Source organism: Culex pipiens, chromosome 2, assembly GCF_016801865.2.
Source record: "Culex pipiens pallens isolate TS chromosome 2, TS_CPP_V2, whole genome shotgun sequence".
Taxonomy (NCBI): domain Eukaryota; kingdom Metazoa; phylum Arthropoda; class Insecta; order Diptera; family Culicidae; genus Culex; species Culex pipiens.
In genome coordinates, this window is record NC_068938.1 from 90,281,280 (window position 1) to 90,309,026 (window position 27,747).

At 36.9% G+C, this 27,747-nt stretch overlaps 1 protein-coding gene across 2 annotated transcripts in view; it reads right to left on the reverse strand.

Annotated features, from left to right (window-relative positions):
• LOC120416331 (protein son of sevenless) overlaps positions 1 to 27,747 on the reverse strand; it is a 44,218-nt gene that overhangs the window by 10,464 nt on the left and 6,007 nt on the right. The window contains exons 2-15 of one of the 2 annotated variants that reach the window (XM_039578061.2): positions 20,643 to 20,762; positions 20,421 to 20,561; positions 20,199 to 20,363; positions 12,070 to 12,270; positions 11,880 to 12,009; positions 11,712 to 11,815; positions 11,420 to 11,646; positions 10,333 to 11,356; positions 4,564 to 4,734; positions 4,410 to 4,505; positions 3,881 to 4,348; positions 3,698 to 3,814; positions 2,960 to 3,635; positions 2,305 to 2,836 (exon numbers count right to left, since the gene is read on the reverse strand). In XM_039578061.2, coding sequence (XP_039433995.1) covers positions 2,305 to 2,836; positions 2,960 to 3,635; positions 3,698 to 3,814; positions 3,881 to 4,348; positions 4,410 to 4,505; positions 4,564 to 4,734; positions 10,333 to 11,356; positions 11,420 to 11,646; positions 11,712 to 11,815; positions 11,880 to 12,009; positions 12,070 to 12,270; positions 20,199 to 20,363; positions 20,421 to 20,561; positions 20,643 to 20,762 — 4,172 coding nt within the window. Of the gene's footprint in view, positions 1 to 2,304; positions 3,636 to 3,697; positions 3,815 to 3,880; positions 4,349 to 4,409; positions 4,506 to 4,563; positions 4,735 to 10,332; positions 11,357 to 11,419; positions 11,647 to 11,711; positions 11,816 to 11,879; positions 12,010 to 12,069; positions 12,271 to 20,198; positions 20,364 to 20,420; positions 20,562 to 20,642; positions 20,763 to 27,747 lie in introns of both variants that reach the window. The other variant, XM_052708085.1, reaches the window with a different exon arrangement.

Below are 27,747 nucleotides of genomic sequence, written 5' to 3' on the forward strand. Positions count from 1 at the left end.
ACAGGACCAGTTCAAATGTCTTCACCAAAGTTTTGAGCCGATTTGGTCAAGGCAGTGTTAAGATATCGTGGCACCCGTTTTTTGAAACTGCTAACTTCAAATAGCTACAGTTTTTAAATAAAATTAAGTGTATGCTCACACTAACCTCTGACTTTTTTTTATCGATTTACATGTATGTAACCCCTTAAAAAACGCTTCACAGTATACATTTCCAGAATGGTATTTCTAAAAACTTTTCAGCGGGTCCAAATAATTAAATATCTAATTATATCAAATGTTTTGAGTATACGACGTTAAATTTATAGGATTTTGTCATTTTTCATCAAACAAAATTAAACCTCTACTGCCCATTTTTTTTCGAAATTTTTTATTTTTCCCGTGTTCAGGAGGTCATTTTGAGCAACTTTTGTTCTACGAAAAACTTTACTTGTGTTGTTTTATGTTTTTTTCTTATTTCATTTTTAGTATTTTATAATTCATTTATTTTGTTTAGTTCATGTTTGTTTTTGTGGTAGTATTTGGCCTATTCTACAACCTCCTATCATTACATTTTGCCTATGTAATTTTTTAATGTTTTTATAGTCACTTTTTCATTTTTTGCTACAAAATGGCACCATTATCATTTAAATTGTAAAAAAAATCATGGAGGCATAGCCTGGGACACTGTAAAAATTACTGCATATTTCTTTTTATTAAAATATAGAAAAATGTTAGTAAAAAACACATCCAAATTTGACCCCTAAAAAAATGACAAACATTGGCAAAATCATTTAAAACAAGTCAAACTTCCAACCCTAAAATTTTCTAAATTTTTAAGAGTTCTTCTTTCCAATGCTTTTAAAGATCAAAAATTGGTTGAAAAATTGATTTTTGGCGATTTTTTAAATCAAAGCCCGTCTAAAGGCGGGATTGGGTTGTAGAGGGTTAAGGCGAGGAAGGTTTCAACCACCTTAAAATGGATTTTAAATTTAGGGAGAGAGGGGGTAATATGCACCCCCGGGGCTAAATGCACCCCCTGCTTTTCTCGGTATTTGGAAGAATTTTCCTGGGGAAAAATCATAGAAATTGGAAGCTTAACATTGCTAAACCGTGCTGGAAAAATTTGAGCATCGTGGTATAAAAACAGCTTAAGTTATTTGCAAAACTTTAAAATGTTGTGTTTTCATCTAATTTTCATTGAACTTTCATTATGATTTTTGGACAATATAAAAAGCATTTATTGTTATTGTAAGTGTTGAGGTAGGGGAACAGCATCTAATTCCAGCGTGCCTCTAATGTTGGCAGGTCAGAACTTTGACATTCAATTAAAGCTAATTAAAAGCGTTTTCAACTGAAATCGAGTGATGAATAGCTCAACAAGAAGTGAGCAAGCAAGTTTCTATAAAAAGTTTTGCAAAATTAGTTGTTTAAGTAGTGAAAAACAGCAAATTGGATGGAGTTTGGAGCGAGAGCTTAAGGGTGCACAGCAACCAAGGAAGTTGTTGTCTTCTTATTCCAAAATAGTTGAACTTACGGACCCAATTCTGAAATAATTTGATTATAAAAATTGATCAATTTTGTTGTAAATCATTTTGGATATAGTAGCTTAGGGGATGAATCAAAAATCAAATCGATAGTTCCCGTAGTTTTGAAGATACTAAAATGTTTGTAACAATATTATGGGTGCAAAAGCTCTGGTTGATGTGCACCGTTAACCTGCCAAACATACGAGAATTTACCCTATATAGTTTTTGCCATAATCTTCATTATTGTGTAGATAGATGAGTCGAAAAACATCAAAAAATGCATTTTTAATTAAATTTTCTGCAAAAAGCGTGGTCGGGGCAAAATGCACCGGTGTGAAGCTCCTTTGTAAAAACAGCGGTGTCATCTAGTGGTGACTAGTGAAAACTGCTTTTAGCCGGTGCATTTTGCCCCATGTTGTGGTGCATTTTGCCCCAATGTTGCAGTGCATATTGCCCCGCATTGTTGTTTGAAATGAATCAAAAATATTTTTAGAAATCTGTTATTTTTAAACAATTTTGAGGGTTTTAAATACTTTTTTCACTTGGATGACGTTGAATAATAGTTATTTATGAACATCTAACGAAATTCTTTCACAGAAATGCTGTTATGGTTGAGAAATCACAGTTTTCCCTTAGGGGGTGCATAATACCCCCTGTCCCCCTAATTGAATTTTAAATTTAAATCCGGTGGCCACCTTTTTCAACTAGATTGCAAATTATTCATAATATTCCCGAAACCCTAGGCATGGAAATCTCCCTTATAATAAACAATAATGCATAGAATAAGAAATATACTCACTTTAAGGGGTTGGTTGAATTATTCCTAAAGCTACTACTACTACTACTACTAGTTGCATGCGGTGATGTACAGTTGGGTAGTCCGAACGACGACGACGAGGACGACATGTTGTAGCAAAACTCGGTGCCGCCTCCGCCACCGCCATTGTTGCGCAACGGCGGCGGTGCTGGCGGATGTGCCGGCTTGTCAGTACGGGGACTTATCGCAGGTGGAATGTCACCAACGCCGGACGCCGCGGACGAGGGCGTTGGTGGTGGCGGTGGTAGATTGGATTGCTGCGTTCCGGCACCGTACGCCGTCGAGGACACCACCACGGTCGACGACGAGCTGGCCGAGGCCGACGACGAAACTGAGGACGAGTTGCCGGACCCGGTTGGGTTGTTGTTGTTGTTGTTGTTGGAAGGTGGAACGGACGATGACAGCGGGGGAAGTGGTGCCGTTGGGCCGTCGCTTAGCGACACTATACTGGTGGCGTTCGTTGCAGCTGAGCTGCTGGCCATGCCTCCGCCTCCGCCGGCTCCCAGACCAGACGCTGAAAGAATCGAATTGGGAGTGTCTTCAGCATGCTGCGTATTGCTTACTACTTTGGGGGGCTGACTAAGCATTGGCGTAAGTTTAAAGCTAGTAGCGGTAGAAGGATTATTGTTGCTGTTACCATCACTGCTCGATGCGCTCAAAATGCCAAAGTAGGAGGAAACGCTGATACCGGACGAGGACGAGGACAGCGCACTCATCGACGAGTAGGGATTGCGTGGACTGGGCACGAGCTTGCCACTTCCGCCACCGCTGCCGCACGGATTTCCACTCGACTCGGACAGACTGCTGTTGTTCAGATTGTACGGCGCGTGGGTTAGGATAATACTGTCGGACCGTCGGGGAATCTCCGGCGCCATCTGCTGGTCCGAGGCCGACGCCAGATTGACCACCGACTGCGAGAAGCTGTAACCCTGCGACGGTGGCGATGTTGCCGAGGAGGAAGTGGCCTTCCTACAGCTGTTGTAACCCTGCGTGATGCTGTGATGCTGCTGGTAGAACGAATGATGCTGCTGTTGCTGGTGGTGATGCTGGTAGTACTGTGATGAACTGGTGGACGTTGACGACGACGAGTGGATATTGACGGGGGCAAATATCGAGTAGTCGTGCACGGAAGACGACGATGAGTTGGCCGGCGGTGACTGCTCCCCGCCGGTGTCGTTGTTGTTCAGCAGCGAGGTCTTGCTGAACGGTAACGTGCCGGTTAGCGTCATCGACGAGTTGGCGGAGCTGTTGTTGCGCCGCGACGACGGCTTGATGCCCGGGGACTTTAACGGAATGTCGGGCCATTTGCGGGGCTGTTGGGAAAAAGAAAAGTTGTAGAGTTCATTTTGATCTGTACGCCGAATGGAAAACTTACGAATTTGAGCGGCTGACGACAATTTTTCGGCTCTATTCGCTTACTCTCCTCGTAAACGTAGTTTGAGATCTCCGTAACGCTCATTCCTTTAAAAGGATCTAAATTCTCTAGAAAATGCTGCAAATTTTGAAAAAAGCACATTAAAAAATTTCATTCAAACGAGGCAATCAGCAACAAACTCACCCTCATGATAGGATCAATTTTTAAGCAGTAGGGTTGATTTTGATATTGCTGTATTTCACCGGTGATTTCAGCTACACGCCTTCTCTTAGAGAAGTTTATTAGTTCCGTATTTGGTAAAATATCTGGATTCCCTTCCTCTATATGTAAAATATTGGTTAAATACATTCCAAAAAATGGCACACAGGGTGGATTTATTGAACGCAGCTTCTCCTGGTACTTCCGGTAGTGCGAATTGTTCAGCTCGCCGCACTCGGCCAGCACCTTCTGGTAGCTCTTCGAGATCTCCTCCAGCGTCAGCTTGAGCCGGTGCACGGCCGCACCCTGGAACGCAGACACGATCGACAGGACGCCGTTGAAGTTGTTCAAATCCTGCAGCACCATCATCACCTCTATTGCACGCGATGCCATCGCCACACGCTCCTCGAAGTTCTCCGCCTCCAGGATCGACTTCTCGATCCAGCGGGTAAACTGCAATGACGTAAAACAAAATAAACCAAAGTGACTTTAACAGAATCCCTATAAAACTTACATTTGTAGTGTGGTGTATTATTTTTAATAAATTAGGACTAGTAGTTTCTTTATTTTTTCCGGTCCACACCGAACCAACCAGTTCCGATGGCTTCACCTGCAATAAAAAATCAAAAATTAATACAGAAAAATTCCCACGAAAAAGTCGTACGTACATTTTTATACATTTCAAACTCCAACAGCGTCAACTGGCGGGCCAGCTCGAGCGGGTGCAGCGTCAGCAGATTGAACTCGTGCTCGCTGCTCAGCGGCAGGTGGTGCTCGATCGCCGGCGGGCTGTGCCCGAACGCGAACGTTATCTGCCGATGGTTGTCCTCGCTTTCGTTCTGCGGAATAGGAAGGGTGAGGTTTTGTTAAAAAATTAGTCGTTCGAATTGCATCACTTGTTTGACTGAACTGGCCATTAGGGTGGAAACGGATTTTGAAAAGTTCTCAGATGAAGTTCTGGTGTGGTTCCCCTTTTTAAATGCTAAGGAAAATTTTATGCTTTTTCTAGGGAAACCCGTTGAACCGACGACCTTGGATGTATTGCCGTTGAGCCCGATGGAGTTCAAAAATCGATATGCTTTATTCATAGTTTGGCACTTTTTTTAATTGGCCTCAGCTAAAAAGATATGCGTCCCACATTGCGACGCCCGAAACGCCGATTTTTCGAAAAAAAAATTGGGATCAGTACGCCCTTGAATGCCCGCCAAAAATTTTTTTTTACACTCTAGTTACAGGGGTGCTCAAAGTTTTTGAATGCCGGGCCGAATTTGAAGTTCACATAAGCTTGCGGGCCAAATGAGTGTTTTTTTTTTTTAAATAGCATTGGTGTCTACCCGTAGCTGCTACTTCGTTATTGACCAGGACCTCCACAAATTGCACCGTGGACCACAGATGAAAAGTAGGAACCAATCATCACCCCTTCGCAATTTCCAAAGGTCCCTATCATGCTGATCAATACCGACGCCGGCCAGGACCAGTGGTAAGACACGGGGAAGTGGATTGGAATGTTAGTCCGATACTTAAGTGATGGGACCGCTAAATCGGCTGCGTCTCCGACAAAGTATCACATGAGTTTTGAGGGGTTAGTATGAGGTCAGGAGCCACTGTGGTAGGTTATGCGACCATAAGAAATTTGTTTATCTGTTGAAATTTTAAAAATCTTTGGCAGCTTTGATTATTCAAAAAGTTTTTCAATCGAACGCGTGCCAACCGAGCAGTATTGCTATGGGCTGGACTTATCAGTATATTTTTACTGTTTATACGATAACGCGAGTAAATTTTAAAAAGTTTAATGAGTTAATACTAAAACTGCTCGTTGGAATACATTTTTACAATCAACAAATTTGAACTAAAAGAAAAGAGGACACTACGTAACCGATTGTATTGAAATTAAAACAATAACATAAACGAACTTAACCCCCTGGAGATGGAGCCACACGTTGCCGTCGTTTCAGGGCTACTTGCAAAGATGGTTTCCGATGTTGATATATATCACACATTTATTTTATATTTATATACTTGTGTTGATAGAAATCACAGCTTTTATAATATGTAAAATTGCAAGATATTGAAATTTTTTATTTGAGTCTCAATATTCTTGTTCGTAAAATCTGTTAGGAACAGGTTTAAAACCGTTTGATAATGGGGAGGAATAGTTAGTTTTTTTTTGTAACTTTTTCTAGGTTGTTTCATAATTCCAGACTCCAGTTATGTGTAAGCCAGTTTAGTAATGCTATCAGAATCTCTGATTTCAATTGAAGTGGTATACTAACCATTCTGAATTGTCATAAAATCCATAGAGTCTCGATCAATCAATAATGAAATGATATCGGACATAATTCGTTAATCTGGTGAACTAACGGTTTTCGGATTATGGTTGTATCGACCATTGTTGCGAATCGAGGATCTATTGGAGTTTTGACGATCAAATAGAGCCTAACATTTCAAAAGGACACACAGGTGTGAACAGGATTGTGTCTCTTTCATTCAAATAATAGTTTACATAAGGTATGATAGGGATACACTCTTGTTTGCAAAGCTTGTGTGCCCTAATGAAATGGAAGGCACGAAATAGTCATATTAACAACGAGTGTTCAACTTGTAAAATATGAACGTTTCATTAATATTTATTGTTTTTGGAAGCAGCAATACAGGTTTAAAAAATAGGTAAAAGAATGTTTGGCTTTGTAATTAAAATTTCGGGGATTTGAGATTCAAGTAACTTTCAGACAGTTTAGTTGAGGTTGTTGATCCAAGTTAGTTAGTTTTCTGAAATGAATAATTGGACATAAATGATTAGTTAAATCAAAGTTAGTTGCAATGTACTACAAGACTACTGACGGACGCGACAGGACGAAGCCCAGAAAAAATGCCCTTGACAATTACTAATTTTCTTTCACCTTCCCCCTCCCGAGCCCCTATATCTTCCGGTGGTGTTCATTTTGTATGCAATACTAGTTCGGCCACTACCCTTTTTTCCACAAGAAACCGGACTTGGACTGACTTGAGGCCGCGTCCCCCACCTTGCTCCGTAAAACGAAAACGAAAACGAAACGAATAACATAAACGAACTTAACCGGCGGCGTAACTTCCAATCAACGATTCATTATTGGTAGATGACCATGAACGTGAAACGTAATCATTGCTTTCCGATCTTCGACGCTATGAGAAGGACTTGAGCATGAGCATGAGCATGAGAGACCACCCATGGTTGTCCTTCTCCGTTGCTGAACAGAACCGTAATATCCTTTCAGCACTACTGATCATAGGCTTCGACTATCAAGTGGTATTTCCCTTATCAACAGCATGTATGAATGCGCTGAAAAGATAAAACACCATGATTTCCAGAACAAGATCATTTGCGAATAGGTAACAGTCATTGGCCACCAACGGCGCCCGCCATGTCAGTTTGTAGATCTCGATTTTAAGGGACGGGAATGTTAGTTAGCGCAGGTTGCTACTAGGGCAGCTGATTTACTCTGTGCTTACACCCCACAAGCGCCAGGAACCCGAAAATTGGTTAGTAGGATAGGGTGTTTGTTCAGGATTCATCATAGAAGATGATGATACGACCCAAAATCATAGTGTTTGTCGAGCCCTCCGAGCTACGGAGCTATGGGAAGGTCTTTTCAACACAAAAAAGACTCGCGCACCACACGACGTTCTTGATGAATCAAAATAATTTTGTTACGCGATAAACCTAACGGATCGTTTTTATCGAAAACTATATCACAATTCACCTTCGACGCTATGAGAGGGACTTAATTATAAACTCAATCCCGTAATTTTTTACTTCTTACCGTCGGCGTGCCATCCGATGCTATGGGAAGGGCTTCCGAAACGAAATGAAATTCAACATATACACGACAACGCGAAGCCTTCTATCAATAAATTCGTGAAACTTCCACTACTTTCTCGCGGTTTCTCTCGTCGATTCGCCCACCGATCTCCCCCACGAACATCACACGACTGATGGCCCAACTTCCACGGCCACGACGCGACACCCTTTTCAATGAAATCCAGAATCTTCTAGCACTTTCAAACTAATTTTCGCGCGGCGATTCGCCTACTGATCTCCCCCACTAACATTACACGACTGATCATTTTTTTTTTCTTTGAAATTTTTTTTTGATTTTTTCTTTGATTTTTTTTTTTGAAAAAATCAATTAAAACTGAAAAAAAATCATCTATTGGTTGAAGTTTTTCGAAAATTCAGGTATGTTTATTTTTTTTATTCAAATATTATACAACAAAAAAAACAAAATTTTGTAGTTTTGTGCAAAAAGCTTCCAAACCATTGATTGAAATTTGTTAAAACCAGAAAAAAATAGCAGCACAAATAAATATTATTCATCTGCTTTTCATTGCATCTTTCGTGTCTAAAAATGAAAAGTAATTTAGTTTGATGCACTTGGGTTTTAACTGATTTATTTTGATCTATTTTTGCCTTCCTCACCTTACTGAGGAAAGGCTTATAGCCTCAAAAATTTACTTTTTAGCTTAACTTGTCCTTAATTTTTTTGAATTATAAAATCACTTACATATGCGTCAAAGTAAATCAACACAATAAATCAACTCGCGGGCCATACTTTGGTCTCCATAAATGTCCCAGAGCTGAAATAAAAACCACACACCAAATTTTTTTTTTACTGAAATTCAGTAAAGTTTTACTGAATTTTCATCTACTGAAATTTCAGTAAACGATTCAGTACTTTAGATTTTACTGAATTCTCAGCTAACTGATATTTGTCACCTTGACAGATGATTTCTGGAGCAACACGAGAAAAGGGCAGATAAGCATTTTTGCAGCTTGAACGATTTTTAAAATTCCGAGACAACTGGCAAATTTTTCACAAAATTGGAAATACTAAACCGCGGCTAGCCTTCTCAGCTAGCGAAGTTTCCCTAAGACCAAAAAAGCCATTTTGTGCCATTATTGGTTCACCCATACAAGTCCTCATATAATTTTGGAAGCACAAAAATTGTTATTTTCAGGGTGACCACTCAAATTCCATTTTCAAATTCCAGACTTTTTCACGACTTTTTTTCCAGACTTTTCCAGAATGCTCAAATAATAGGCATTTTTGTAATTACAGACATTAAACAACAAATAAAAAAAACTTCAAAAATTGAATTTCATTATTATGATTCAGAGTAGAAACACAAACAATTAGTCTTTGAAAAAATAATCGAAAATTCAACAATACTTAAAACATCCATGTTATTTTTTAGATTGGCAAACGTATAGTTTCTTATACTTCGTTTCAACTGGAAATGACAAAAAGTTAAAGATAACTGAACTTAACGTAATTTTTTTTTCAATTTTGGATTTTATGCGATAATTAAGTTTTCCGAAAGCTGAAAATCAAGCTTTATCTATGGTACACAGAAAAAAATAATGTAAATTTGGAAGCTGTAATTTTGGAAGGTTGAATATTACCTCTTTTATGATGTAATTTTACCTCAATTTAGACTGAAAAAGTGACATTACACCAGAAAAGTGGTAAAATTACACATTTCCAGAGGTAAAATTACACCTTTTTTCTGACATAAAAGATGTACCCCTTCCCAGATGTAATATTACCATGATTTTTTTTCTGTGTGGGTAATATACCCATACTCACAAAAAAAAGTTCAAGGGCAACATTTGGAAAAAAAACATATTTGAAATTACTTAATGAATTAAGTTAAACAATCAATAATATTTACAAAAAAAACCATTGCCACATTCAATTTGGAATCTGTTTTCAAATATTCAATTTATGTGACAAAATTAAATAGAATCTATTAAGCTTTATTTTTATATTAGTTTATCATTGACTTTACCTCTTGTTTAATGAACAAACAATAATAGCGATCATTTGATTCATAGAAAAATATTTTGAAAATCTGTGTCAAAGACCCCAATATTCATTAAGATTTTGAACGTCTTAAACAGCTTTTCCATACTCAAATATATTGAAATAGTCAAAAGAACCTTAAATTTAAAGAAAGTTACTAAAGCAGAAATGAGTGACTTCAATTTGAAAATTGTTCAAAAGTTAAAAAATAATTTTCAAACAAGTATGCTCAGAATTCCCGACTTGAGTGGCCACCCTGTATTTTAGAAGAATTTTTCTGATCAATTCAAAATGGAAAACGGAGTTTTTGTGAAAAATAAAGTAAATTAAAAAATCGTTTTTTTTCGTGCACCTTTTTTTCTGTATAAATATCATCAATACCTATATAACTTTGCCAAGACACCAAATTGATCAGAAAAATTCTAAAATTTTGTTATTCTAGAGATTTTTTGATATGTTTTAGGAGACCAAAACCAGCATCTTTTAAACCATATGGTTCAAAAGTGTTGCCGCCAAGTTATGAAGCAGCTTCGGCTGCCGCTTTGTTTACAAATGGCGCTTAGGACCTTTTGAAAACTAACCCAAGAATACACTCACCTTTCTCTGCACAATCTTCAACACCGAGTCTACCCACTTCCGCATGGATTTGCCCCGCACGGTCTCCAGGAACCGCAGCAGCTCGTCCAGCAGCTCCGAATCCCGCTCGAAGTCGTAAAAGTGGTGGTCGACCCAGTGTCGCAGCACGTTCAGCACCCGGAACTGAACCGGCTGGACGTACTCCTTCTTGTAGCGCTTCCAGTCCTCCCGTTGGGAGTTTTTGTGAAACTTGTCCAGGTCGGAGCCGATGTCCTTGTCGGCGGCGCTGTCGTACACCAGCGTCGGATCCGGAATGTCGAACCGCTCCACGAGCAGCCGCAGCAGTTCCCGGGGCGAACAGAACGACCGGTACGTGGTGAGGAAGGTGCGCACAAACATCGGGTCGGCGTAGATGTGGTAGGTTAGCCGCTCGATCAGCTTGGTCAGGGTTGCGCCTTTGATGAGTGGGACTCCGGTGCCTTCGCGCTCCTCCAGCACAATGTTGGAGGGCGAATCGGGCACGGCAAACGCGTAAATTTCCGGAGTAGGTAGCTTCAGTGGGTGTTTCTTCTCGATGTCTAGTAGAATACTGTCTAGAATGCGCTCCAGCATGGATTTGGTGTTGAGCATCACCAGATCGGCCATCCAGTCGTTTTTGTGCTGGGCGTTTTTAGCGATCAGCACGACGCTGGTCGGTTCCCGTGGCGAGATTTCGAACGCGTACTTCAACTCGTCCGTGTCGGACCGATCGATGATTTCCACCTTACGCATGAAGAAACGTTCCTTTAATCGGTAGTCGTAGTTGTTACCGGGGACGATTTGCCGCCGGGTTTTGCACAGCACCAGCAGCCCGTCGAACAGAAACACTTTCCGTTCGGTTTGGCGCTTTCCGGAGCTCAGCTTCGCCAGCGTATCCTCCCGGATGAACTCGTTGCAGCACTGGCCCACGTCCTTGTCCCAGTGTTCTACGCTGTTTTGCAGATCGCGGGTCTTTTCGATCGCCGACTGCCTCCGGGCTCGACTGTTTACCCTGGCAAAATATTCCCTGCGAAAAGGGAAAGAAACTGTTGAAGCAACTCGCAATAAGTAAACGGAACGGAACACTCACTTGGGCAGCAACGACGATATACTTTGCAGCTCGCACTGCAGCGGTTTCAGCAAACCCTGCACTTGCTCGAAGCTCTCTTTGTCCTCCTTCAAAGGACTAAGCTGTAGTAAAATTTTAATATAATCTAAATACAACTGTGCATGCCCGATGGGCCCTAAAAGTAGTTTTGGTAGATAGAACTTAACCGCTTCCCTGAAACCGTGACCGGCCGACATGAGCGAATTCGCCTGCAATAAAGAAAAGCAGAAACTTTATTTATTGTACTTGCAATTCTATGCAAGAAAAAACAAACCTCCGGCCTCGCCAATAAATTTGCTAAGGCTTCCTTCGCCTGAACCGATGTGATATCTTTCGCGTACTTTGCGTACACGTCAAATTCGGCCGCTTCCGCTAGTTCTGCAATTTAAAAACAGAAAACCCTTAAAATTGAATCCCCTCAAACCCGACACGGGACACATACCTTCGAAACAGCTACCGATGCAGGGAGGAGTTTGCTCCTGCGACATTTCGATGACATCTTCGAGCGAACCGAGCAGCGTCACGGATACCTCGTAGATATCCATTATGTTGGAGAAAATCGAGTCCAGTTCCTACAACAGGGGAGCAAGCTGTTAGTAAACAAAAGGAAACCCCAGGTCCAGATTTGTTACCTTGGGATCTCGGACGATCTTGACCAGCTCCTCGCGGAACACCCGGATGATCATGTGCAGATCGCGCTGGTACTGCTTCTCGTCGTGGATGAGCTCCTTGACGACCTCCTCGTAGCTGAGACTGGTACGAGGCGTGGGCGGCAGCGGACTCGGGGCCATCGAGCTCGAGCTGTCCCCTTGGTAGAACATGTCCATGAGTACCTGTGTGCGGAGGATGAACACAATCCGGTTAAGCCGTTCGTATGAGGCGTGGTGGATTCGTTTTGCGAGGTACTTTTAAAGGAGATACTTTTTGAGATTGTGTGGAAACATGCTCGAAGGGCGAATCACCACCGGATTCAGGCGAACTAGACTCGGTGGATCATGGTTTAAGGGCAAATTCATTTGAGATTCCGCGTTGCATTTGAAGACTTGTACGTCCGGGGTCCCGAATGAATTTAGCGTAAGAAGAACACTTTAAACAACATGGGGCAATCCAAGATATGGTACACCCTCCCATATAAATCCTACGCAACGATATCTATTTTATGTTGAAATACGCAACACTACATTCTAGAGCTTTGGTAGGGAATAAATACTGCGGTTTGATTGAATTACTGGTTAGGTATCTTTCGATCCGATGTTGAATCACCGTCAACTGGGGCGAATCGGGACTACAGTCTGAATAAGGACAGCAGCTTTTAAAGCACTTAAAAGCTTTCAATTAGAAAATAATCAACCAAAAATATTAAAATATGGTGCAAGAACCTGGCTTAAACAGTTGTCCTTGTTCGCCCATGTCTTATAATTCTGACTAATCGGACTGACTGAATTGACATTGAGCAATAAAAAAAAGTTCGGGCACGGTGTATTTTTTCGAGAACTTAAGGTATAAGATAAGATTTTAATTATCAAAAAAAAAAAAAGTAGGGGATGGATGGTCCCAACACAACAACCTCGACGAACTCAACCGGCGGCGTGCCTTGCGACCAATGAAGGTAAAAAAGGTGTTCCATTTTTAATATTTTTATTTGCATTTAGCAAGTTAAGTTTATGTATGTTTCTGACAATTTTTGACTTACTCTACTACTGGCTTTCTAGTTTTTGTTTTTCACCTTTTGCCTTTCTTACTAAAAAAAGATATAGGTTTTACTTTATGGCTGGACGTCATTTTCATGTTCGTAAATATGACGATTCAGCATGAATATTTATCGGAAAAATCGCTTTAAAAATCCCACTGCATTGATTTTCGACGCTCTATCGATTCATCTTGACAGAACTCGTCTATCTTCAACCCTCGAATTTTGAGAAAATAAATTCCGTGGAGATCGAGTGATGCTCGTGTGTGGTAAAATGTTGCCAAATTTTGTGTCGCGTCGTTCTCAGCTCCCCTGAATCCGATTTTGATTATTCTGAATGCAGATGAAAGCTAGTGTTCTGAACCTGGGCGAGTTGCCGCTCAAATTTCGAAATATCCAGATTGATAATATGGTTCTGGAGTTAAAAATTTTTCTTGCAGGTTCTGGAGTTAGAGCCGTTTGATTAACCTACCATAAGAAAAAAAATCCCTGAAAAAGGTAAAAACCCGCCTGGTGACCTTTGTCAACATTTTTCGTTTCTAGTTTTAATCGAAATTTCTTCCTACATTCATAGTACAGACCATGAGTGAGCATCTGAAACAAATTTGCCATCGATCGGCAATCCCGATCAATTTTTAGAACGATTTACTTTTTGCCTTTCTTACTAAAGAAAGGTATAGGTTTTACTTTATGGCTAGACATCATTTTCATGTTCGTAAATATTACGATTCAGCATGAATTTTAATCGGAAAAATCGCAAAAAAAAATCATACTGCATCGATTTTCGACGCATCGTCGCCAAGTCGACAAGTTGTCAAGTTGAGCTTCGAATACTGGCGCCAGAATGCTGGCGCATATATGTTGTTTTGAATTTTTGATTTTTAAATTTTTAAATTTTTGAATTTTTTGAATTTTTTGAATTTTTAAATTTTTGAATTTTTGAATTTTTAAATTTTTTAATTTTAGAATTTTAGAATTTTAGAATTTTAGAATTTTAGAATTTTAGAATTTCAGAATCTTAGAATTTTAGAATTTTAGAATTTTAGAATTTTAGAATTTTAGAATTTTAGAATTTTAGAATTTTAGAATTTTAGAATTTTAGAATTTTAGAATTTTAGAATTTTAGAATTTTAGAATTTTAGAATTTTAGAATTTTAGAATTTTAGAATTTTAGAATTTTAGAATTTTAGAATTTTAGAATTTTAGAATTTTAGAATTTTAAAATTTTAGAATTTTAGAATTTTAGAATTTTAAAATTTTAGAATCTTAGAATTTTAGAATTTTAAAATTTTAGAATTTTAGAATTTTTGAATTTTGAAATTTTAGAATTTTAGAATTCTAGAATTTTAGAATTTTAGAATTTTAGAATTTTAGAATTTTATAATTTTATAATTTAAGAATTTAAGAATTTAATTTTTATAATTTTTTTTTTTTTTAGAATTTAAGAATTTAAGAATTTAAGAATTTAAGAATTTAAGAATTTAAGAATTTAAGAATTTAAGAATTTAAGAATTTAAGAATTTAAGAATTTAAGAATTTAAGAATTTAAGAATTTAAGAATTTAAGAATTTAAGAATTTAAGAATTTAAGAATTTAAGAATTTAAGAATTTAAGAATTTAAGAATTTAAGAATTTAAGAATTTAAGAATTTAAGAATTTAAGAATTTAAGAATTTAAGAATTTAAGAATTTAAGAATTTAAGAATTTAAGAATTTAAGAATTTAAGAATTTAAGAATTTAAGAATTTAAGAATTTAAGAATTTAAGAATTTAAGAATTTAAGAATTTAAGAATTTAAGAATTTAAGAATTTAAGAATTTAAGAATTTAAGAATTTAAGAATTTAAGAATTTAAGAATTTAAGAATTTAAGAATTTAAGAATTTAAGAATTTAAGAATTTAAGAATTTAAGAATTTAAGAATTTAAGAATTTAAGAATTTAAGAATTTAAGAATTTAAGAATTTAAGAATTTAAGAATTTAAGAATTTAAGAATTTAAGAATTTAAGAATTTAAGAATTTAAGAATTTAAGAATTTAAGAATTTAAGAATTTAAGAATTTAAGAATTTAAGAATTTAAGAATTTAAGAATTTAAGAATTTTAGAATTTTAGAATTTTAGAATTTTAGAATTTAAGAATTTTAGAATTTTAGAATTTTAGAATTTTAGAATTTTAGAATTTTAGAATTTTAGAATTTTAGAATTTTAGAATTTTAGAATTTTAGAATTTTAGAATTTTAGAATTTTAGAATTTTAGAATTTTAGAATTTTAGAATTTTAGAATTTTAGAATTTTAGAATTTTAGAATTTTAGAATTTTAGAATTTTAGAATTTTAGAATTTTAGAATTTTAGAATTTTAGAATTTTAGAATTTCAGAATTCACGCATTCAAAACTTTGCTCCTGGCTTGCCGGTACTTGTCGGGTATCAGAAAATGAGTACCCGACAGGTACCGACACATATTTTTCTTCTACAGATGAACTTGAGATCAAATTTGATACCTGCTTTGCTACGCGCGGTGGGAGACTCGCGGGCAAACTCGAGAGCAAATTTGGTGGGAAACAAATCGGGTAGCAAATGGTTTAACTTTCGACATTTTCGAAAAATTATATTCTTTGAAATTTTCAATAGCATTAAATAGTTTTATAAACTTTTAGCATTTCTATGCATGAATCAACACATAATTATTGATTTTGAAGGTAAACGAGAGCAAAAAATGATAAAAACCCATATTTGCCCCCCGCGGTGGGCTTGTTTCGGTGGCAAAATTGCTACCCTAGCGGTGAGGATGACGGAATTTTTTCAAGGTGGCAAATTTGATCTCGGTATTCATGAGCCGGGTGCAAATTTGATTTGCACCCCAGCGCTGGAGATGCCCTAAAACCGCGGTGTGCGTCATCACTAGCGCATGGGAAGCTTGCTATGCTCGCGTTTGTCATAAACTATTGTTTGATTAAGAATATGTACGATTAAAAATATTCTTTTGGTGAAAATTGCGTTTTCAATTTCTTTTGGAAAACACATCATTAATAATACCTTGCTTTCATCATAAGATTTTTTGTATCATGTCACTTTCTTTTGTGCTGACGTTATAGTCGATGTTATGAATTGAAAGAAGTTATATTCTTTAGTAAGAAAGGCTCCTGGTGGGATTAAATCGGGTTTGAAGAAATTTCTCATAAAACCGATAACAAATTAAAAAAAAATAAAATTGCACCGGACCCCCCCCCCCTCCTTTCTCCCATTAGCATCCATTTTAGTGCTGAAAAGTAGAAGTTTTCAGCATTTATTTATTTGAAAAAAAAAATTACTATTCGATTTTGTTGTTTTTGGTACAGAAAAGAAGGCTTTTTCATTGTTCAAGAATTTAAGACAGGAAAAGTAAGTAGTTTCACAACGGAATTCCAAAAATATTTGAAAATTATTTTACAAATTTTGATTTTGGGATTATAAATTGGTAAAAAAAAAGAGTTAAATTTTAGTATTTTTGTGAATTCATTTAAATTTTGCCAATTTTTAATAGTGACATGTATAAATTTTAATGATGCATAAAGCATTCATTTGGTTTCAAAACATTAAAAATCAGGCATGAAATTTAAAATTAAGTTTTTTTTCCTATTTTTTACTACCCCCTCGACTTTGACTAGAGCCGAGGGATAAAAAACTTTAAATTAAATGTGTACCATCTTAACATTCCAACGCCCAAGGCTCCAAAAAAGTTGGAACGGTAACTTCAACTCAATGGTTCTCGGGCATAACTCAACCAATCAAGATGATTCTTCTTTCCAGTGATTTGTTAGGATGTCTAGATGATTCTAGAACTTTGCAGAACCCAATTTAATCAAATCTGTAATTTTTGCGATCAAAAACATCGTTCCAACTTTTTTTTTCGCGTGTAAAAAAAAATCGCCAAAAATTCCGCGGAGGCAGTCGTTTTGAAAAAAGGTGAAACGATGTTTTTGATCGCAAAAATTACAGATTTGTTCAAATCAAGTTCTGCAAAATTTTAGGATCATCTAGACATTCTTACAAAACACTGGAAACAAAAATCGTCCCGATTGGTTGAGTAATGCCCGAGAACCAGCGAGTTGAAGTTACCGTTCCACCTTTTTTAGGAGGCTTGGGCGTCCGTGTAAGTTGGACATTAGCGTGGTTCACGTTTCTATGAAAAAGACAAAAGTTGTTATTTTTTCTTGCATCAACCGGAATTTCGTTCTTTTATGTCCCCAGAAGCACTCCTGAAAATTTGAGCCCATTTGGTAAGGTCTAGGAGCTCCAGTTTTAATTTGAAATTTATATGGGATTTTGATTTATTTTCCATGGGAAACTATCTTTTTTACATTGTATAAGGATTTTTATTATAAATCGATGAAATGACTTGATTCTTGTAGTAGGAGATAGGTTTTGAACTGGGGAACAACTTTGTAGAACATACCAACAAGCTAGGAAGTGACCCTTTAAAGATACAGATACTTTTAGATGATGACTTTTGAAGGGGCCAGCCACCATCTAAAAGTATCTGTATCTTTAAAGGGTCACTTCCTAGCTTGTTGGTATGTTCTACAAAGTTGTTCCCCAGTTCAAAACCTATCTCCTACTACAAGAATCAAGTCATTTCATCGATTTATATAAAAAAATCCTTATACAATGTAAAAAAAGATAGTTTCCCATGGAAAATAAATCAAAATTCCATATAAATTTCAAATTAAAACTGGAGCTCCTAGACCTTACCAAATGGGCTCAAATTTTCAGGAGTGCTTCTGGGGACATAAAAGAACGAAATTCCGGTTGATGCAAGACAAAATAACAACTTTTGTCTTTTTCATAGAAACGTGAACCACGCTATTGGACATGCGTTGGGCGTTCCAGTGTTAAACAGTTTTTTGAAGACTGATTCGTTGAGTTATACAGCAGCCATATACTGAGATATCAGTAGCACTGATTCAGTATTTTAGTATAATTTATGAAACGATCTCAGAAATATTTTTTTAATGAAAATTTTAGAATCCTCACAGAACATCAGAATTAAACATATTTTAAATCAACTTTGAGAATTAAATAGATGTATCAAAACTGACCGAGTAAAATTATTTCGAATCGAATGCTTCAATCAAACCAAGTATCGAACAACCCCTCACAAATAAATGAGCACCATGCGTTAGTCACAATCATATAATTCATGCGTTTTCGAACAATTAACGTCGCACAACAACATGCAAAACATTGAAACCTGAACGAAACCTATTCTTGCGCTTGCGGAGAGCCAATCTATTCCTCCTCTTTGACAATATCACAAGTTAGTAACTCTCCTTCTCTCTTTCTAGGCTAAGCCTAACACTCTTTTCTCAGCATCGCTTAAACGTTTAGTTGGGAGGAGAGAGTGCAACCTGCTGGAATGTATACAAGAGTGCAACTTAATTTTTTTTTTGCCACAACTCTTCAAGAACGAGAATAGATTCGCTGCCTAGGTTTCTCGATGCAGTTTAAAACGTGCCACAAAGATATACTGGAAAATGAAGGTGGTGAGACATACACACACACACACACACGCACGTAGAACAACCGAAAAACGAAGAAGTAATAACAGCGAATATAAAAAAGAAGCAAAACCAAAGGGTAGTAATCGAAGCTCAGAGAGATAGCCAAAGGTCGATTGAAACTGGTAAGGTGAGCTCCGCTTTGCTTTTGTTTTGTTTTGCCTGACACGATTCGTTTGCTTCATGTTAAATTGTTACATTTCACCTGCTAGTGACTGTGAAACTTAATTCGAAAGTACAGAGAACTCAGCAAAATGTTAAAAGAATAAAACCAATGAGTAAAACAGTAATATATGAAACAAAGGCTCAATAAGACACAAATTATCGGTACATTTCGAGGGTTGGAAGAATACGGGAAACAGACACACTAATTCAACGATACGGGAAACCAAAACACTGAAATCTATCGGAGTGAAAGAGAGTGAGAGGCAGGAAGTTGGGTGGGAAACAAACCAAAACATTTAACTAAAGGTTGGATCGTTTGAAAACGTTACAGATTGCTAACCAAAAGTCGTTGAACATAGGTGTAGAAGATTGAGAAAGAGAGAGAGAGAGATAGAATTTGGAATAATTTGAACGCTTCAAGAAACGTGTGGGAGGACTTTTCGTTACTTTGATAGAAGAAAAATAATGTTTAAGATAAATTAAATTTACGTACCACCTGCGGTGTTTTGGTTATTGTGGTTTCGAAATAAGATTTTATTTGTTTTGATTGTTTTTTTTTTTGTTTGTTTGGGACAGCATGAAAGAACATAAATTAAAATTTTTGCAACGCATGTTAATTGGAAATCAAAGCTTATTCGGTTACAAGTGTGTCAAGTGAGATGGTCAACCAAAAAATTATACCAAGTAATACGAACCCAAAACGAGTCTAGGTTTGTACAAATGAGAAAGCGAGAACGCAAAATACAACGAACAGAAAGCGCTGATAGTTATTACACCGTTATATTATATTTGATAAACAATGTTTCTTTGGTTTTGGCCAGTATCGGATTTTTGCTTCATTTTTATATACTAGTAACATTCATTGAGTTTGCTTAGCTTGAAAACTCTAGGAATGTTGTTCAAGGTTAAAGAAATATAATGTAAAATATTTTGCTGAATAATGAACAACTTATTTGATAATGGAATGATGAGAAACAATTTGGCAATAACGTTAAATGTACTCAATAGTCTGACTACAGATTCGTATTTCTATTTTTTAAAAGTAACATTTAATATGCATTCTAAAAGACAAATCTTTTGACTCATCTATTCTATGTTTTCATGAATTAAAAATTACTATTTCAACAAAATCTTGCAACGCATAGCAAATACTATTTACAATATGTCGCTCATCATTGACTCATTATAAAATATCCGATGGTAAAAAGAGCCAAACTGTAATAAAATCATAACTTGTTTTTTAAGAAAGAAAAACGCAAATTGGAAACCATAATGCACTGAACACTTAGCTTAAATTTAAACTGATCACCCTTTGCGGCGTTCGAAGAGGTGACCCGAAAGAATTTTTGTAAGAAAAGAACGAATGGCAAACCTTGTCAGCGCACATGGCGACCTCGATGTCCTCGCGGGATATCTCGATGTGGCGAATGTTCTTCACATAGTTGCCCGCCAGCTTCAGAATGTCCGCCGAAATGTACTCCAGCACCGCGACCAGGAACAACGAAACCGAACTGTCGATCTTGTACTGCAGCACCTCCTAAAAATAAGCAACAGTAAGACCTTGTTTTTTTTTAAGATCACATGCTCGGCTTACCTTTTGCAGCAGGGTGTGCACACGGTCAACCGGAAGCACCGGTTTCTTCTTTTTGGATTTGTCGATAATGTCGCGCGCCTCGCCCAGGGCCCACTTGTCGATCGGGGTGGGAAAGGTGCGACCAATCCGATCTTCGACATCCTGTGCAAGTGAAGAAAGTAAGAAAACAAACCAGTAGATCATTCGAAATCTTGCTTCAAGTGCTTCAACTCGCAGACATACCTGAACCGTGTGCGGGGGCGGTTTGGCGCACAGCATCGCCAACAGGCGCAAGCACAAGCTTTCGACGTAGAGCAACGCATCCTCGCGTGCTTGCAACGAGGGATGCAGCTGCTCTAGGACCTGCGCGGAGGGAAGGAAGAAAAGAGGGGGGAATGTTAGTGATGCAGCTCATCTGGTTGACCTGATTTGTACAACTATTTTTATCAAATTCATCGATTTTTAGTTCTTAAATATTTTTTATGGAAAACAACTTATTATTAAACTATTAAGTATACATTACACATTTCATATGAGTTCCAATCTTGTCGTGCTATCTTGACACACCTTGAAAATTGATGTAAGTGCGACAATTGGCCAAAGGGATTTCAGGTCAGAACGCGTTTGACACATGTAGGAGCTCGACTACCGTAAACATTTTCAATTATGTGTCGGGACTCCGGCAACCAAATTTAACCAAACTTCGGGGCAATGCACAGAATGGTCAACCAAACAAAACGTGTTTGTTATTGTTTAAATTGCGTGATCTCGTTTTTGTTTGTTCAAGGTCAAACATTAAAACGCGTTTTTCTTGGAACGTCAAAAAGCGACGTACGACAAGATAGCACGACAGCGTCGATTTATTTGTTTGCTTTTTCTTAGGCCGATGCAAATATTTAAAAAAGTTTTTGTCCCTCGGCCCTGGCCGAGGTCAAGGGGGGGGGGAATTCGCAATTCGCAATTCGCAATTTTGAGTGTAAGAACGGGCCTTGACCGATCTTATGCACTAGGTTCCCGACGAACACGCACTGCCCTTACACCTACATCTCACCCTTGCTCTGAGTCAGTCACGGCGTCTTTTTCAGGGGGGTAGTATTTTTTGAGAAATAGCAAGAAAACTATCATATACATATGAAAGTGTGGAACATCCCCGTTCATTTGCGGGGCGAACGAAAATCTTTGGTCGGGAAAAATCAAAGTTATCCTCATTTGAAGTTTTTGTACTTTTTCCTATGGGGCGAAATTTCGTCTATTTCAATTTAGTATTGTTATAAGTCTACATAGACATGATTTATGGTTCAATTCATATCATTTCTTATTGGAAATGATGCACGGAACATTTTTCCTGAAGCACGCAAAGTGATTGAAAATTAGGGAAAAAAGTTATAAAGGTTTTATTTAAAATTTGGGAGATTTTCTGATAAAATTGCACACACCTTTCCCAAAAACCGCAATGTTTTTGATATTTATATCATTATTTTGATGAATTTTTTTGAGAAATGTTTCTGGGCCCATTGAGTATACAAATCACTACAGAAAAGTGTAATTGGTTGGGTTTATGTTCAACTGTAAGTAACTTTTATGAATTTAGGATTTCAACCGAATCAACATATTTTGGTGTGTTTTTGTTATAAAATGTACCGTTTTCATTAGATTTTCACATTTGTATAAGTCTTATTAAAACTCACAAGAGATCTCGTACTTATTTTGAGGTCAGGTGATAATATTGTAAATCAAAATCAAATCAAACCATCCACATTAACGACCCCCGGGTCTTTTGTGGTCTCTATTGCAAGTTTCTGCTCGAAGGCTTGAATGGGGAGAGCACCCAAACCTCTTTCTACTCCAAGGAACCATCCACCTCAGTGTTTGAAGGTCCAAAGGTCGTCATTTGGATTGCGAGTCCAACCGCCGCCAGCGATTCCACCGGAATAGGCTTGGTTTGGTGTGTTGTTTGTACACCTGGAATGACTTAACGGTCTAACAACCAAGGCCGGGACCGACATTTTACTTCCTCATCCGATGGAAAGTTGGAGCAGATGGGAATCGAACCCAGAATCATCCGCTTACAAAGCGGACAGCGTAACCATTCGGCCACGCACTGCCACTGTAAATAAAAAGATCAATTATTTGTGTGTTTTTTAGCAAAACAATTTAATTGTTGTATTGTTCGTTGTTTCAAATTTGAATGCCAGACTTGTTTAGTATGTTAAGCTTCATTATTGGAGACAAAAATTATTAGATTTACATACATTTAAACTTTTTAATTATTTATACGCAATATTTCTGTTATTACCAATAATTGCAAGTTCAACTCTGTAGTTTCAATACAAATAATATAGCCCAAATGGAAATACAAATTAACAAAAGGCATAGACATAGAAACTCTGTGATTGATTGTATTTACACTGCATGTCTCAATTAAATAAAAAAAAAATATAGATGTAGACTTATAACAATACTAAATTGAAATTGACGAAATTTCGCCCCATAGGAAAAAAGTTCAAAAACTTCAAATGAGGATAACTTTGATTTTTCCCGACCAAAGATTTTCGTTCGCCCCGCAAATGAACGGGGATGTTTTACACTTTCATATGTATATGACAGTTTTCTTGCTATTTCTCAAAAAATACTACCCCCCTGAAAAAGACGCCGTGCAGTACGAGCAGCACGCTAGAACACGCTTTGAGTGTTCGTGCCAGGCATGCACACCTTCTTTTCCGGTTACGCATTTTAACTCGGCCGGGGGTGGTACATTACGTAGGGTTTGATGTAAGTATAAGCGCCTAACCATTTATAGTGTGCCTATCAACTTTCATTAAAGCAAAAACTGTTTTATTTTTAGTTTGAATTCAAAAACTAGTTGTTATTTTACTGTGTTTTGTTTTCTCCTGAAATCTTTCCTAGTGTTGAGTCGTGTTTTTATGTTGCTATTTCTTTTGTCGCGGTGTTTTGTTACAACTTTGGTCCTAAGCATTTTATAAAAGTTTTTCAAAAGTACAATAGTAATATTTGTGTTAATTCTTTGATCACTCCAAAAATTGAGTAAGGGCTCGAACCTCATTTGTTTGAAGAAAAGGGTGAAGATTGAAAACAATGGACAGTGAAAGAAATATACTATTTGAAGAATCAATAGTAAAAGAAAGATAGTAATTTATGAAGTAGATAAATAAATTAACAATAATTAATAAATGGAGGTAACAAACAAGCTTAGATTGTATTGAGGGCAATTTATAGGGCAAATGAAAAATTATTCAAATAGATAAATAAAGAAAAGGCAGATGATAACAAAATTGACATCGCTGCCAAATTAAGGGAAAGCAGAAAGTATGTTACAGCAGCATCAATTGGTAAAATAGAGTGAAAAAGCGTTGAGAAATAAGAGAATCAAATGAGTAAAATCGAAATCAAATGGAGGATAGTAAACAGAAGCCGCGTTAGAAAATCAGTGAAACAAAATAAACAGAAGATAGGTGGTAGCTGAGAATGAAGAGAAGAGAAACCCCGTTGTGCGATGTTTCAGGTACATCCACAGCAGTTGACTCAACATACTGTGAATCAAAACAATACCGTCTACAATCACAAATTACTTCCCTTTCCCACATTGTCGCGCCCCTTTCTTTTAGCCGTCTCGACTTTGACTTTGGTCAAAGGTTTACGATCCGTTTCCACAGGCCACCAGCTAGGTCATCATGAAAACCAAGCCAACGTGGAGGTAAGAAAATAGGACACTTGCAAGGAACCAGAGCTATACTGTCTTGATCAATTAGATCTAACAGGACTACGGACGTAGTCAGTGACGCTCCTTCCAGGATGTTCCTCGCCTGAGCGTCAACTGAAGAGGTATCATCAGCATCATTCGCACTTGGCCTGCAGAGGTCAAGGGGGGGGGGGGGAAGAAGAAAAAATAAAAAAATATATAAAAATTTAAATAACAAGCCATAGTCTTCACATTTAAATGAAAAAAGTGTTTTAAAATGCATTTTACACTAGTTCAGTTGTTTTGCAATCATTAGTTTTCTAAAAATGTAAGATCTGACAAAAACAAAAATTGTATCGAAAAAAAAGATTTTGCATCGAAAATTTTCAAAAAATCTTAAGATTTTTTAATAAACCCAAACATGCTAAAAATGATTTTAAACGCAGAAGAATGTATTTTAATTTGATTTCAGCTGGTTGCACTTGAATTTTCATTAAAATTTTGAAGTTTATGGTAAAAAAATTTTTTTTGCCCCCTGATTTTTCGGGCCAATTTTGAAGGGGGGGACAAAAACTTTTAAAAATATTTGTACCAGCCTTATGTCTTATTAAATATGAATTTAATTTTTGTTCTAAATTCATTCAAAACATTATTTTTGTATGAATTTTTTTTTTTTTTTTGGGAGGGTGATCCAGCCGCACATCGTTGATGTCGAAACCTCTAAACTGGGCCCTCGTCCTGTCACGTCCGTCAGTAGTCTTGTCGTACATTACAACTAGAACCAGATCTGTCAATGAATTAGTACACTTCGACCAAATAAACACTGACGCTGTATGGATCTGACTCTAGAATAAATGCACAGTTGTGTGTTATTCATAAGTCCAAAATGTTCAATTATTCATATAAGTCCAAATATTCATTTGCGGATAACTTCCTAACTTGAATTGAATACAAGATTTAAAGCAACCTATCCAAAAGCTACTCTTATCTCAATTCCCCGACATTTTAATTATTAACCAAAAAAAAAACGTTTCTTTTAAAACCTGTCTGACTTCTTTTAAAAAACAAAAAAAAAAAAATAACAGTTGATATTTTACAAGTCGTGAATTGAAAAAGAGACGACCATTTGTTCGTCAGAATTCCAGTAGATCCTCGATTCGCAACAATGGTCGATACAATCATAATCCGACAACCGTTAGTTCAACAGATCAACGAATTTAGTCCGATATCATTTCACTATTGATTGATCGAGACTCTAAGGAAATTTTGACAAATCAGAATGGTTTTTATGCTACTTGAATGAAAATCACCGATTCTGATAGAATTACTAAATTCACTGTTACTAATTTTGTCCCTAAATAACTAAAGGCAAAGTATAAAAAGTTGATATTTATAGTTAAAATCCTAAATTCTACAAACACTATTTTTTTAAACCCGCATCCTAACCTGACACCTACATTAAGATAGGGAAAAATCACATATGTAGCGGTTCATTGTACAAATGTCATATTTCCACTATCAGAGAACCTCCTTGTCTCGATGACAGCTTACCGGCCATCGATTAAGCCCTGAGACTACGCCAAAGTGGGTTCTCGCAGCATGAAGTGGTGTCCATGTGTAAAAATGGAAGCTTCAGCAATATACTGAACACTTCGATTTTAATTCCACATCGAATCAAATCATACTCTTTGCCAAACAAGCATCAAACCTATGACACTCATTATGACAAAGCCCAGGGCAAAACATTATTTTTGTATGAATTTAATTCTTATCATTTATTTTATATATATTTTTTTAATCGTTGCAAATCTATTTTGAAGCACAGCAACGCAAAAGTTAAAATGTTTTAAACAAACTTAGTTTCATTAAATTTTATGATTTGTTTACATTCTGTTTACAGTTTATCAAATTTTGTCATGCATTCGAGTTAGTAGAATACAATGAACTTTAGCATTTTAAACGCATTTAAAAAAGTTCATGTAATTATAATTTAATTTTTGGGGTCAAATAACCCATTTTTGAAAGTTATCATTAGGCCGTTGCAAATATTTTTCAAAGTTTAACGTTTTAAAAAAAACTTACAGACAACGCAGGATTAATTTTGATTGATTGTTTTTTTATTGGTTCAATTTTTCTTGAGTAAGAAAAAACCACTATTCTAGGCTTCTTTTCGTTCAAATTACAATAAAAAAATAGAATTTTAAAATATGTATGGGAAAGTGGGGCAAGTGTAACAAGCTAAGGAAATGCTCGTTATAACCCATTAAAAAGTTAAAAAATCTGTCGGATTTTATTATAATCATCTTATTCTAGGTCTTGACTTAGAGTTTGTTCGAACAAGTTTTTAAAAAATCCTGTTTTTTATGTAAAAAATGATTTTAAAATTTTTGATTTTCCGTACGTTCTACTCAACTAGTGGGGCAAGACGAACAACCCGTTGGGGCAAGAGGAACATTGCATCATGAAAAAAAATAATGTTTTGAAAAAAACATGTTAATCTGCTAACAATTCTGGAGTTTTTTTTGAAAAGGTTCAATAAACCAAATTTCCAATTTTTGCTTTTTGGGTGTTTTTAGAACCGCCTTGAATCAGGGGTATTGAAAAACACCCAAAAAGCAAAAACTGAAAATTTGGTTTATTGGTCCTTTTAGCATAGCATAGCATAGCATTGGTGTCTACCCGTAGCTGCTACTTCGTTATTGACCAGGACCACCAAACATTGCTCCGTGGACCACAGATGAAAAGTAGGAACCAATCATCACCCCTTCGCAATTTTCAAAGGTCCCTATCGTGCTGATCAATACCGACGCCGGTCACGACCAGTGGTAAGACACGGGGAAGTGGATGGGAATGTTAGCCGATACTTGAGTGATGGGACCGCTAAATCAGCTGCGTCTCCGACAAAGTATCACATGAGTTTTGAGGGGTTAGTAAGATGGGTATGAGGTCAGGATTCACTGTGGTAGGTGATGCGACCAACAGCAATTTGTTTATCGGTTGAAATTTTAAAAATCTTAGGCAGCCGGCTGCGGAAAGATACCTATCTAGGGATTTAAATATAGTATTAATTCGACCGCGATTCTCCAGAAATTCTCCGTCGGCGTGCCTTCCGATCAACAGTGATGTAGGAAGGGCTTTATTCATTAAAATGATTTTAAATCATAAGCCTTAAAACATATCCGTCGACGTGCCTTCCGATCCTCGATGATATGGAAAGGACTTAATCCAGCAATACGACTTGCTTGTCTCAAAAAAAATCGGATCGTGTCTATAGAAAACTATATAAGGAGAACAAAAATAAAATTCATCGGCCAACGAACGCGCGAACAAAAAAATAAATGAAAAAAGAAGAAGAAGAAATCCAATCACCCCATGTACACAAATAGCGACACAAAAGAGACGGAAAATAACACGAAAAAAACAGGACTGCGCGTCCCCACAAGCACCGCACTCAATTTGGTTTATTGGTCCTTTTTAAAAAAAACTCCAGAATTGAACTGTTATCACTTAGATACATCAGATTAGAATGTATTTGAAAGGTTTCTTCCATTTTTAGATTAAATAATAATATTTTACTTAAAAAAAATTATCGTTTTTACGAAAAAAACATTACTTAGATGATAAATAGTAAATTTTCCTAATATCACT